The sequence below is a fragment of the Coloeus monedula genome (assembly GCF_965178545.1).
Source record: "Coloeus monedula genome assembly, chromosome: 6".
Taxonomy (NCBI): Eukaryota; Metazoa; Chordata; class Aves; order Passeriformes; family Corvidae; genus Coloeus; species Coloeus monedula.
In genome coordinates this window covers 33,332,354-33,346,609 of record NC_138786.1, presented here as the reverse complement: position 1 = coordinate 33,346,609, position 14,256 = coordinate 33,332,354, and the positions used below count along the sequence as shown (strand labels likewise).

General features: G+C 39.5%; 1 protein-coding gene across 1 annotated transcript in view; it reads right to left on the bottom strand.

Moving 5' to 3' along the window:
* Nucleotides 1-13,764, bottom strand: part of RASGRP1 (RAS guanyl releasing protein 1) — a gene marked incomplete at its 5' end in the record, with an annotated part of 36,171 nt that extends 22,407 nt beyond the window's left edge. Inside the window, 2 exons of the mRNA XM_082283319.1 lie at nucleotides 11,272-11,441; nucleotides 13,733-13,764. Coding sequence (XP_082139445.1) covers nucleotides 11,272-11,441; nucleotides 13,733-13,764 — 202 coding nt within the window. The remainder of the gene's footprint in view (nucleotides 1-11,271; nucleotides 11,442-13,732) is intronic.
* Between the last annotated feature and the right edge of the window lie 492 nt (nucleotides 13,765-14,256).

Here is a 14,256-nt window from a genome sequence, read left to right as displayed (position 1 = left end):
ATCCAGACCAAATTATCTTGCAACTGAGATACCCTTTATTACAATGACATGCAATTATTTTGCACACATTAAAGCAATACTAGGTTTTGGGCTATCTGTTCTCTCATCTAACTAAAAGGTTCACCTTCACAAAGAAAACATTGTATTAATGATGGCTTAAAAAACAAAACAAACACTCTGCAAAAAGAAATCTAAAGGTTCCCAGTACAGCTGAGCACTGAACAGCAAGACTGCATGGAACTGGAGCAGCACACAATTTTATGGTAAAGCATCTTTGTGCAAATGGTGGAGCCAGTCAGAGGGCTTTCCTGACTGTGCTGCAAGCATGCCTCTGAATGCCTCTGCAGCATTCTCTTGAACCCCCAGCAGTTTGTTTCAAAATTCTGAGACTCCTTTTCATTTCCGTTTGTATACCTGCTTCTAACCACACAGCCTACTGAGCAAAACCACTGAGTGAACACTAACCAAAGTGGGATGGGTGTGTTTCAGTTAAGTCAATTTACATTAAAGAAAACTGCAAATTACTGTGTAAGCCTTAGCTTTGTCTCGCTGCAGCAAAATACAAACAACCAACTGGTTGAATGCTTTTCTCCTGTAAATTCCCTTATTGTACTGAGATTTTTAATAAATGTACTCTGAAACAAACAAGAAAGCAGAAGTTGAATATACTTTTCCAGCATTTAATTCCGTGAGTGAAAGCACAGTGACGGTTAATGATAAGTATTTTATGATCTACATAGCAGCACAAAGCCACTAAAGACTACAATTACAAAAGTCCCATTTCTTATGTGAGACTCAGAACACACAAGGGTAAGAACATTCTAATCTAGGCCCATCAGCCACTCCACTGCATGATCCAGTGAGTGACTTCTCGTAATCCATGATTTAGAAACAGCTTAAATCTTGCTTGTTCCTTGAATGCTTTAGAGTAACAAATTACTCAAAAGTCGGTAACCAAGGCCTTAAGAGCAAACTATCTGCTTTTCACCAGGTCCTGGTGGCCAAGAGTCTGTGGTAAATATACTTAACAAAAAGAATATGTTCAGTAGACAAGATTGCTGTACTGAGACCTTCCCTCCCACTCACGAATGCAATTGATAAGGCAATTAAGAATGCCAAGGATGTCTTAACCAAACTGAATTTTGCAGGAAAGAGAAGTTAGCTTTTCTAGGTCTAAAAGGCCTTTATTTCATAAGCGCTGTATGTATTTCATAAGCAGGTTCCAACTGTATCACCTAGAGTACAATTTGAAATGAATCAGAAGTGAATCACAGAGCACTGACATCACATGATCAGTGACTAAGCTACTAAGAACACGAACAACTTCTTGTAAACTCCCTTAAGACTTCCAGTGGTTATCAAAAAGTGGCACCAAAAACAATCCAGTGCAGGAAAGCATCAAGCAATTGCCAGAAGTTCAGTGCAAAGCTGAAAGTCGTGGTTTGCTATTCTGATGTGCTACATAGAATTCTTCAAGGGTTCTGCAATTTTTTTTTTCTGGTAGTTTAAAGAAGATGGTGCGGGGATGGTGCTATAAATGTCTGCAAAGATTATTAAATCAACGTGTGACCTGAAAATTGAGGGAACTTATGTTCTTAAGATCTCAAGGTCTCAAAGACCTTGATGAAACACACAGACATGTATGAAATACGCAGATACATGTGGGAGCACACGGTAGGGTTTAGTGACTGAACTGAAACAGCCATAAGTCAATGCATCTGCCCCACATGCAAGGTGCAGTACTGCAAGATAACTTAAAAATGGCTGGAAGCAACCAAAACTAAATAAAATATTTCATGAGTATTTTGTAGATTATCTCCGGAAATTCCCTTTACGGACAGGAAACACTGTTCCTCTTTAGCTTAAAACTTACGCAACCCATAGTAGCCTTCTTACTCCAGGCTTATTACTTTTGCTCTGGTATTTGATATCCTGTAACAGAGCTAGTCATTTAACTCTCTTCATTAAATTGAATACATTTGGTCAGAATCAGATTTGTAAGACGCCATCATTCTCCTTATCAGTTACGACACCATTACGGAGGGTCAGCAAGCAGATTTAACTTAAACTATGACAGCTGAAACTTCAGTTGATGGCAGAAACCAGGGCTAGGAGCTAATATATTCTATTTTGCTGCTCCAATGCAGGATCAGCTTTCTCAAAATCATGCTTCAGAACCAGTTTAATTTGGTTTTAAAATTCTACAGCGATGAGGACTTCACAGCTTTTGTAGGTGACTTACTGCAACACTTGAGCTTCTTCATCATTTAAGAGTGCTCCTTTCTGTCTAATCAAATATTTCAGGCAACCTGGGCTGCTAAAGCCCAGATTCCAGCAGACACAAAAAAAATTTCCCGTATCAGTATATTTTCTCTGTTTAAGGGCTGCTTTCCTCATCTACTTTCTCAGCTAAGAAACACCAAATCTGTGATTTTTTTATTCCTCAGAGGCCAGGTTTTCTAGCTCTCCGGTCAACTTTGATGTTGTTTTCTGAACCCTTTGTAGCTCACACCATTATGAAGCAAACCTGAATACAGTACTACAGAGGAGATCTCAGCTCCAGAGTTAGAATATTATTTTTTATATCCTTTACGTAATACCTTTATATACACATACATTTTAATGTAAGTAAATGTACACGTACAATGCATATACAGAAAATAGGAAAGCACACACGTCCATCTAGTTTCTGCAGTGATACGGTATCATTAAACCATTTCCAGCTTTAAAGTCCATCTTCACAACGAGATCCTTTCCTGCAGAAATGCTGCATATTAAGGATTTTGTCATACTGTTTTTACAACTGATTAAGTAGAACTTTGTACTCATCCTTAGCGAATTTTTCTTTATTTCAAATCATTAAGTGCTTAATATCTTTCAGAAAGAATATAACTTAATAATAATTAACAATAACTTAAAAAGATGACACAGTAATTAAGTAATAGAACACTTTTTTTAGTTTTAGCTGCAGCAGAAGGCAGGTGGAATCTTGAGCTCTCCAGCTTACATTTAATTCTGTACAGGATGGTGGTGCTCCCCCTCAATGAGAGTGACATGATGTTTAGCAGACAGCACCAAAAAACTTAGCAAATTGCGATAAAGTTTTGGTTTGGTCTGTTTCTGTCTTTTTAAATTGGATTATTGTCCATACATGCTTGCAACTATTGAGTTATACATAATTTATTTACACAAGTAATTGATCTTAGGAAGAAAAACTCCAAAACTAAGCTTAGAAGAAATCAGTATTTTCCTGAGAGGAAAGAACTGCACTATTTTGTGATTAATCCTGCACCAACAGCTCTCTAAACAAGCCAAGTAAACACAGATGTTAGAAGAAACCCCCTAAACTTGGTGTTTCATCAAGTCTACTCCCTTTAAACTCTGTACAGAATAGAGGAGGAGGAACCCACTCCTGCTCCTCCAAATACTCATAAACAATGCAGATATATCCAAGACAAAAGAGAGCATAATATGCATCCAAAAAGAATAAGACTGTTCTGTGTCAGGGTAGGGAACATTAGGGGAGAAAAATCTCCAGGGAAAACCATTACCCTCACTCAGAAAGCTACATTACCATTACTCTCTTTTGGAAAGCTACATCTTGCAGAAAGAGCTCTAGGTGGGTAATTCTTTGAAATGAAAACAAGGAGATAAAAGCTCTTGTCAAAGGGAAATGGGATGATTTTCAGAAACTAAAGTGTACTTTGAGAGAAACCAAATGCAATGTGGGTGGAAAGCATTCCATTAGCCTTGGATATTCAGATGAGGTACATACAAGAAGATAAAAAGTTTGCATACACAGACACACACCACACATCATTCTACAACATATTTAAAATATTGATTTTAGCAAATTTAGATGCAAACTTTTTCATCAAACAGTCTTTTCTCCAAAGCCTACAAAACATAATTTGAGCATTCAAAACTTTTTCCAAAGCTTTAAATCATGATACTGGAGCCATATGCATTTTTTGAGCTGCAGACAACTCTTGAATAATTCAACTGCAATGCTTGGCAACACAGCTGTTCTAGCATAAGCACTGAGGGATAGGACCAAACAGACACCCAGAAGAGAACCAGAAACTTCTGAGGGCAGTGTCACTATCTGACCATTGAACCCAGATGTGTGCTTAACCCCTTCACATCCCACAGCCACAGTGTTTTACAACAAGCTTCCCTCTAACTGCGTGATTGATCCAGGGGCAGCTGATCATCACATCCAAGGAAGCATGAAGCCTGTCCCATCCAAAGGTTCAAACTGGAACACACTGGTAGACACCAAGCTGCTTGCCTCTCAAGGGCTTGAAGAAGTTTCACATCGCTTGGGTACCAGCTCCTGACCTTGATTTTCATTACTGGGGCATGCTGCAGCTCTAATCCTGTTCTAGTATTCCTGACTTACCATTACATACCTTTCTCGTCTTTGCTTTAACTTGTAGGTATATTTCTGGAACTGGTGTTTACTCTCTATGGCAAACTAGCTCCTAACCCAGCAGCTGGGGATGCCTTCTCACACTGCCCCACCAGTGAGGAGCCTGGAGAGACACAGCCAAGACAGCTGACCCCAACTGACCAATGGGATATTTCATGTCATATCATGTAATGCTTAGCATTTAAAAACAGGCTGCAAGTTTGTCAGGGCTGCTGTTGCTTGGGAACTGTCTGGGTATCAGCTGGCTGGTGATGGGCAATTAGAATATTTTGCATTGCTAAATAAAAGTTATACTGATTTTTCCTGAAGTTATATTTAGAGGCCTGGAGATAGAATTTTCAGTCGTATCCCTGTGGTAAATATAAGTAAATAGGAGACTGCTTTATAAAGAAAAAAGTCTAAGTTTTACTTTGTTTTTTTTCTACTTACTTCTTGGCTTTGGAAAATTATATTGAAAAAACTGAAGTCAAATTAGCTAAAGAGAACTTTAAAAAATATATATAAACATATCTAAAGTTCCTTTTCTTTGGGAAATTTTTTTCACAGACATCAGGTTAAAAAAGAAATCATATTCATTTTGGTACAACCACAATTAACTTTAATAGTTAGCTAAACAGCACTTAGAATTCTCCAGAGCAGTAACTACTTTTCTGTTCCCACAATGTCATACATTCTACAGAGCAGTAATGACTCCTCTGTTCCCACAATGTCATTAAATGATCATTAACATAGTTTCTGTTGCCAAGCAATAGTAAGGTTTCTGCACCGTATTTGACCAAATAGCACTCAGATTACTTAACACACAATGATCAACAGCATTTTCATACAGAACAGCATCGTGAATAAAATTTAACTACTCTGGGGGGGAATTGGAGACCTCAACATTCAGCCCAGGCTTCAAGAGCAAAGAATGGAACCCTGCAAGTCTGTGCAGCATGAGACAAAAACAAATGATTTTTCAGGCAAACCTAAGAGGAAATAAAGCAAATGGTCACAGTCGCATTCTGTAGGTGCATATGCCTTGAAAGAATTGATTGCCTTTGAAAAAGAATTCTGTATTAGAATTCATTATATAGTAAATTTGATAAAAGGATAAACTCATTAACTGAACTGTGATTGTTTTAGTAGTTAATTGTATGTTTGAACTAGACTGGAAGAATGTATTTATGTTACAAGTAGAATGGGTTTTTCCAGATAACTGAAATGGGAAAAACTGGATAGTTTTCATTTTTTCTGTATTTAGAGGAGAAGATGTCTACAGCCCTAAAGAGTGAACTCTAACTTGCTTATGTTGTTGTTTGTGAGATGGATGCAATATGTAGCTGGCTCTCAAAGAATTCCTAAGACTCAATATGTTTTTGCATGGTATTGACATGAGCAATATAAAAACATTATCAGTTCACATAATTAGATAACTCAATAATGTAGTTATTTTTTATACCAGAAAATGTGAACTATGATTGACTTGGATCATTTTAGGCAGATTACATGTAAGAGGCCACCAGCATCAGCACCTTTGTGAGATTTTTTATTTCGATCAAAACAATTCCATGGCATCTTTCATCCAGATTAGTCTGGATGTAGCTTCCAGAGTTTCTAAGGTTTGTTTACAAACATCTCACTTTACACACATTGAGACAACAGGATAGTTAGCATGGATCAAACACTGCAGAACAACTTAACATCACAACCTGCTCTTAGACCTAGCTGTCTATGACTATTGCAACTATTAGAAGTTGCAAATTGCATTAGTTTCACATAAATTCTATTAAGAACACTGCTAATTTTTGAAATTATAATTTCCAACTTCCTTTAAGCCATCCATGGGTTAAAACTGACATATATGTATAAACAACTAGCTCCACTGCGAACAGTTTATTGTGGATGAGATTTCACGTGGAATTACACTACATGGTCTCAGAAATATTTTGGTTGCTTTCCTAAAGCCCTTTACTTACATCTCTTTAAAGAAACCAAACACGGGGACACTGTACGGGGACAATGCATTGTGACATGCATTTGAAGATTGTATTTCTTAATTTCTTTTTAACTAAAGTGTCTGAATTGTAGGATAGGCATAGGTCACCCATATGCTACGGAAAACACTTCCAGCACTCAAATATAAGAGTCAAAGAGTAAGATCTTGCACTCATAGGTTAAGGACAGAAATACCTTCATAACAATAATATTTTGAGCTCTTAGGGACTTCACTGCTTTTAAATGATCCTCAGATTTTTTTAGTGTTTGAATAAATAATGGCTTTCAAGTGCACTCTTGGAATTGTTTGTTAGGTAATTCTAAGTAACATTTCAGAATTTTACTGCAGACAAAACAAGGAGATATCAAATTGACACTATGTTGAAGACACATGTACTGATTGCATAAGAGTCTTTGAACACTTGTAAAAACAATTTAAACAAACATTTTGCATGGGCAAGGAAAAGGACCCCTGACCCGACACAGTTTATAAGCTTGAATGCACGTTAAAATAGCTCAGTGGATCTTTGAAAGGTAAGCTTGTTTAAAAAAATAAGCACCCTTAAACCTTACCCTAGATTATAAAAGGTACATTTATAAGATAAAAACAGACAGTCAAAGGAAAGAAACAGGGGCCTCTTGCCATGCATTAACATACTGCGAAGTTACCAAAAAAAAATTTGTCTAGATCAGAAACTGACTTCACAACACACAGTTAGAACTTCAAGTTCACAGTAGCATGAGGATGCTCTAGGGTGATAAACGTGATGAACGTTTAGCAGACATAAAGTTAACAAATTAAGGTACCCAGTGAACACTGCCAATACATTTTCCCTCTCTGATCTGTAACACTTTCTGAAGTAAATATATGCTATGCATTTATGCAGTCTTGCAAAGATTACTGTAAGAACGAGGCATAAAAGTAAGGCTGTGTTACTAAGCATATGCTTCCTGTATTCTACTGACCTGCAAGCAAACAAGACCCTATTATGCTGGTTTCAACAACAAAGCTGATAGAGAAGTGACTTTAAAACTAGCAACAAAATAGGAAACAAAGCCATATCAACTTTCAGAGAACTGTCTGCCAGTGAAAAGCACATTTTTTCCAGGCATTTTATGTACTACATAATGGAAAAAAATGGATGTAGGGGGTTAAAGTCACTGTCCTGTGTAAAATTCCACTCCAGAAACACAGTAACTAATGAAGATTTCCTCCAGAATAAATTATCTCCCTCCTGAAGCTGTCATATTCCAGGCCAAGATCTCTTAACTACTTCTTTGCTTCCCTGAAATTACAGCCCTCTTGTTGCCAATGGAAAAACTACTTCTAATTATCTATTTATGACCGTTTCATTCAGAGTTATTATCTCTGATGTAGAGGTTGCACTGAATCTAATCTTTTTGCAGTTACTGTATTTTCTAGTTTTTTTAATCATTTTACCCTACCTCCTGCTCTTTCTCCCTTCCTTCTTTCTCTTTTTTTCACCTTCTTTTCTAAGGCAATCACATGGGATGCATTTACTTGTGCTCTACAATTTTTCTTGTCAATCCAGATCACAGCACTAACACCATCCTCTAGCTACTTATAATGTTGGGAGGCCTTCCAATAGACATGGAACGTGTTTTGAATCACTGTCCTGTATAACTAGATCTCTTCTCTTAAAACTGATGAGACTGGTTTCAAGTGTCTACAGATCTTCTCCTAAGAGAGGACCAATACTCCTTTCTAAGACACTTCCTACCTTGAAACTCTATCACGTTATTTTTTCCCCATACTCTTGCCTTCACTTACATCCTTGCTTTTTTGTTGCCTTTACTTTTGGCAACTCATTTGCAGGATGATTCATCTCAGTCACTCTGATTCAAACTTTCATGGGACTTGAAGAAACCTCTACTTTTAGCATCTCCACATCATGCTATTGAATAAACACTGGTATAATGCTACTCTCTCAGATGTAGTGACCACCTACATGACTTCAGACTACCTCATATGACCCTCACTGTTTCTGTCACTAAGACACATGGCCTGTCCTTCACCTGTTCAAGCTAAAGATGACCAAATTTGAGAGGTGAAAGAGCACACACTAATCACCCCAAAGTAGGAATTTAAGTTAACTGCACTGACTAAACTTTTAGATTAACTTGGCTCTCTGGACAAAGTCTTTCTACGAAATATCTTGGAATCTGTTTACAATACTGCAGCAAAGTTTAGTTGTCTCACTCTTAATTTCAATTTAGCATATCCCCTGCCTCCTTTCTTCTCCTAATCCATGTTGTAAGACAAGCTATTTATGCTTGTGTTCTTCACAGCTGTAAGTATGTATTAATTCTTAATACCTTCTTTGCTAGACCTTCTTGTGATATTCTCTGCCTATACGGCAAAAGACTGCCAACTTCTCCTCACATACCATTGCTGACAGCAGCCTCTCTTACACACTATTTGCTTTTTCCAAGCTTGTATAATTGAGTCCAGGAACATAAACTCAGCTGCATCCATTACAGAGAAATTGTATTTGTACACGTAACAGCAGCAAGTGCAGTATAATGTTAACCTCATGCAGTATATATTCTGAAACATGACACATCACCATCTCTATCTACTGCCTCTTGTCCTCCTTAAGATTAGACAGCAAATGAATCAAGGGCTTTTCCCAGAAAGTAAACTTCAAATGTACAATGTCTTGGGGAGATTCTATACTTTAAACTTTTAAATAAAACTTGCTTGATTCACAATAATGACTTTATATAATAATATACAAAATATTATAGGTCAGCATATCCAAAACTGAAGATATAATCTCAGTCTAAACAGAACTATTAGCATACAGGGTAGAAGATTTAGTTCAGCACTATGCATGGGAAGAAACCTGCTCTACCATTCATATTTCCTGTAATCATCCTGCAACTATGCTTTTTTTCTCCCCATTTTGCTCCCTAACCCCACTCCTCTTCAAAATGCCAAATTAAAGTTTTTTTCACCTCTTCATTTATTGGCACAATAATGAGAATGATTTTTCCACTGTTTTTGTTGATACAAAGCTACAAGAGCCTTCTTTAATGAACTTCATTACGCAGGTTATCCAGAGTTTTAAAAGCTGTATTTTTATTTGAATACCTTAATGGGAAGTTCCAACATAGCATAAGAACATCCATAATGTCACAGAAGATGCATAAATACAGACACTATCATGGATTGCCCAATGAAGTCTAAAGCTCTGCAGCACACAACATGATTTTAGCAGTCCTTAGTGAGTTATATTGATGTTTCCTGACGCACTACAACCTTGCTCAACCTATGTACAGCTTGTCAAGGGTCAAGAAAACCCTATCTAATGGACTGCAGTAAGTTTTCTAGCTGAAGTATGAAACACTTAAGAAAGATTCACGTGCATGTGTAGCTGAACTGCACAGGTACACTTGCTTTTCTTCATTACCTTAGTCCTTTTAATAAACTGATGCACAGGAATCTGAGAACACCTAAGCATGTCTATATTGCTATACAGAGTGTTAGCCAAAAATAATCTCCTACCCAGGGTTTCACCTACACTACTTAAAAACAATCACCTTAATAATTTTACTAGATTTTTATAATGTTACATTTATATTACTGCTTTTTCATTAGAATGTGGAAACATTAATATTGGTCAAGTAGTCACAATATTAAAACTGCCTAAAGGTCTTATGTTTTAGATATCTTATCCCCCTTCTATTGAACTGAAATTCATAAAAATATCAATCAACATTTGTTAAGGAATTAGGGCTTTATGGCAGTTCAGTGTCTTCACAGTAATGAATTGAGGAAGAAAAGAAGCAAAAAAGAAACAAGACATTACTGACGATCACATGTTTCACCAGCTTTTCACAGACATGCATTTCTCTGCACATTCTGATTAGAAGGCTTTAAAGTTTAAAAAAAATCATTTCAAACAAATGTGAAAGATTAGTCATTGTTTACACAGTATTTATGCGCTGTACCAGTAGATCAGCACAATGCGTTACTATTTAACTATATAGATAATTATTTTACAGCTGAGTGGGTGTTCAAGTACATTTATTTTCTAAGGACTACTTCTGAAACTAAGACTTTGCCACATATACTTTGGGAGTAGCTCATAGCACTGAAAGACTCAGCATTAACAAACAGATGTGCTACTTACAAGCAAATTATTCAGAATCACTTTAAGAGTCTTCAGTAATAACATATTTTAATAATATTAAATATAAACACATTTACTAATGAAAAAGTTGGAAAAGAAAACTAGGGATACATAGCTTAGGCAATGGTTATGTTTATCCATATTTCAATTCTTATTGTAAAAAGATGAATGGATAACCGATAGGATCAAATAAAAAAATACAGTTGTGATTTCTGTTTGGATTCTTTCTCTTTTATAGAGAAGCAACTTTATACTGATAATGCAAAAAGCAATCCAGTGTTATCTCACCTAGTTTAAAAGCAGCCCTTCTCGTTTACAAAGGTTTAATATGAACATGTTGCTTACACGCATTACGAGAATGTTATTTCAATATGCAAAAATATAATGATTACTTTCTAAAACTTCTAAAACTTACAAAATTAGTACTTGAAAGAACAACAAAACTAGTCTCAGATGTATAGATGATTGAAATTTGTCTGCTTGCCTCAAGAAAAAGCAGTAGTTACACTAATCTCTTAGCATATATTATACACATATGCATAAACACATCCATCAACCAAAAATACAATCACCTGTAGCATAGACAATTCTCAGTTAACACGTTTCTTCTCCACCAATAAATCCTTTTAATTCACTAGTAAGGGATTTAAACATAGCCAGGACAGAAACAAATTAATATGACTCTAAAAACCTCCAGGCACTCACCAAAAGACTGAATGCAGGTTTCCAGAAGGTCTTCCAAAGTGGCTCCTTTGGCTAGGTGCCCCAGTGGCACCATCATGACCTGAGTATGATTTGAGAGGCTGGGACAGGGGCTGGTTTGCTGCAGCTCCAGCGCTGATTCAGGGGCAGTGCTGCATGCTTGGGCAGGTTGTCTAAAAGAAAGCACAATAGTGAAATAAATACAAGAAGATAGAGTGGCAAATTTTACACTGCATGGGAAAGGAGGAGAGATTTAAAGGACAATTAACTCCTTCTAGTTAGGGTGCTGAAAGACATAACCCTCCCACCTAATATGTACACCAAAGGGACTGCTCAGTAAGTGACTTTTTTTAAATTTTCTGCTAAATGTCAGTTGCAGAGCACATGGTTATAGAGCTCCCCGAATGATCTGTCAAGATTACCAGAAGTCTTGTCTCTTTGTCAAAGAGTATGCAATAACCTACCACCATATGTTTGTGTGGCCACCAAAAGTAAAGGAGAAGAAAATGTAACTATTAGACACATCAGAAAACACCAGACTAGCTTTATTCATTTAATTTGGAAAATCACTATTAAGTAAACAAAATATCAGCACAACCTCATAGTGGAGTATTTCACAGTCAAAGCAAATACATTAATTTGCATCTATCCTGTATTACTATTTCCTATTAAGTTGTTTTAAAATAGTATAGATGAGCAAATAAACATATTTAATAACAACTGTAGATGAGACCAAAATAAAGGACATATCTAATTTTAGGCTTGTGTTTTGATCATATAATATCTTACATTTCAAGAGTGTGTTTGTTTATGGATAATATTAAATACATGTTGCTTGTATACGTGTTCATATATCTCTATGAAATAGTAAATAGGAACAATATTGTATTGATGAAAAGTGATGAAACAGATTTGCCTGCAAATAACAGGAACCACTACAAAATCTGACTTGAGAGTGTAACCATACAGTTCACAAAAGAACAACAAGTACTGCCATTTCAATAAAACCTGGGTTTATTTCAGGGACTCCCGAAATTTCAGGGATTCTTTGGGTTTATTTCAGACACTCCACAGTCTTCCTAAACAAGTGACTCCAGCATCCTTAAGCTGCTATCTTAAGCTTTCATACAACTTTTCTTGGAACACTATGCAAGACTCTATTAATCAGCTGACAGTCCCGGGAAGAAAAGGCACAGAAATTCATCCAGTGTGCGTATTACATACAGAGAGTAGAAGTAAATTCACAAACATCCCCGAACAGGCACTCCTGCATGAAGTTAAAAATACGCATGCCTTATTAAGACAATCTGGACCCTATCTCATCCCCGTGAATGCACAGCCTTATCCTTACCTTTCTGTCTCATTTGAATGCTGGAAAAGCCTCAAAACTGACCATTGTGTCATTTACAACCCAACACTGATCCCAGGCCTCCATAGTTTCAAATTCAGGAAAATACACACCTGACCCTTCAGAGGCAGTAACCATCACTGAGCTCCGCCGTAGTTAGGCTGACGGTGCCCGACACGCAAATGTTCTCTTCCCTTCCCCCTTTCTCTCAATTTCCCTCTTAGCTTTGTGATCTGACTTCCTGTTCTCATATAAAAAGAAAAAGGGCCTGATTAACTTTCAGTGTTTTCTTTTTACAAGATAAGTCCCTCTTCTAGCTTTATTCCAGTGACTCTTCAACACAGGACAGAGGATCCTAACAAGTAGTAACAAAGCAGGAGTTAAGGCCGAAGATATTTCAGGCTTTGGCAACGGGCTGGAGAAAACCTGAAGTTTCCACACCCGAAAAAAGTTTACAGTAATACTGTGGCCGACATGGCCACACTGGACAGGCAAAGCTCAGCCGGTGGCACCTCTGGCTATTGCTTAGAACAGATCCTCTCGCAGCAGTCACCCGACACGACAAACAGACGAAAGCGGGATGAGGGGCAGTGGGGGGGCATCCGCCCTGCATTTCCACCTTACGCTTGTGGCGGTGGGGAGGACATCACCAATAAGTGACCGTCTTCTCGCGGACTGACCCCGGAGCAGGTGCTGCTTCCCCGGCAGGACGGTGAAAGCCGCGTTCCCGGCCCCTGGCCCGGCGGCCCCCGGCCGTGCCGCAGGTAACCGAGCCCGCTCCCGCTCAGCCGACACCGTAACGTGAGGCTCTTCCATCCCGCGCTGACCCGCCTGCCCGGCGCACCCTGCCATCCCGAAGGGTGAAACAAAATCCTCCCCCACACACCCCCTCCCGCGCTTCTTTCCTCTCCCTGTCCCACTCGGGAGGGCCCCGGCCGGTCCCCCCAGTACCACCCCCGAGCCCCACGGAAACCCCGCCAGCCCCGCCGCGGGGAGAGCCGCGCCCGCCCCACCGGGCACCGCACGCTCTCAGGCGCGGTGGGGTGACACCGACCCCGGTACCCGCCGCCGCGGGACGGGGGGCGACGGGGACATAAAGCAGCACGGCAAACTCACTGGTTTTCTCTCCTTTTGCCTAAGGTCCCCATGCCGGTTCCAGCCGCGGCTCCGCCGGCCGGCCGGCTCTGCCAGCAGCGCAGGGAGAGGGGCTCGCGGCGGAGGAGGCCGGGTGGAGCGGCGCGGCCCCGCGCATCGCCTCCTCCTTCCCGCCTCACCGCTCTCCCGCTCCCGTCTCGGGAGGAGTCTGAAACCGATTCAAGTAGGGCAGCGACGGCGGCGGCGGCCGCCACCCGTGACGAGCACTGGCGAAGATCTTATCGGCAGGAGGAAGTACTCAGCTGGGGCTGCTCTTCTCTGAAGCCGCCGGCTTTACCAGGTACCCACACGCGCTCCCGGCTCTCACCGCCCGGCTCTAAAGCTGCCGCAACTTTTTTCCACGGTACCTCCTCGGCCCGGCAGGGCAGGGCCTGCCCTCCCCTCCTCTCTCCTCTCCTCCCCTCTCCGCCCCTCCGAGCAAGCTCCTTCCCCACGGCGGGCCGAGCTGCCGGGGCTCACGCGTGGCTGAGGCGCGCCAGCGGAGC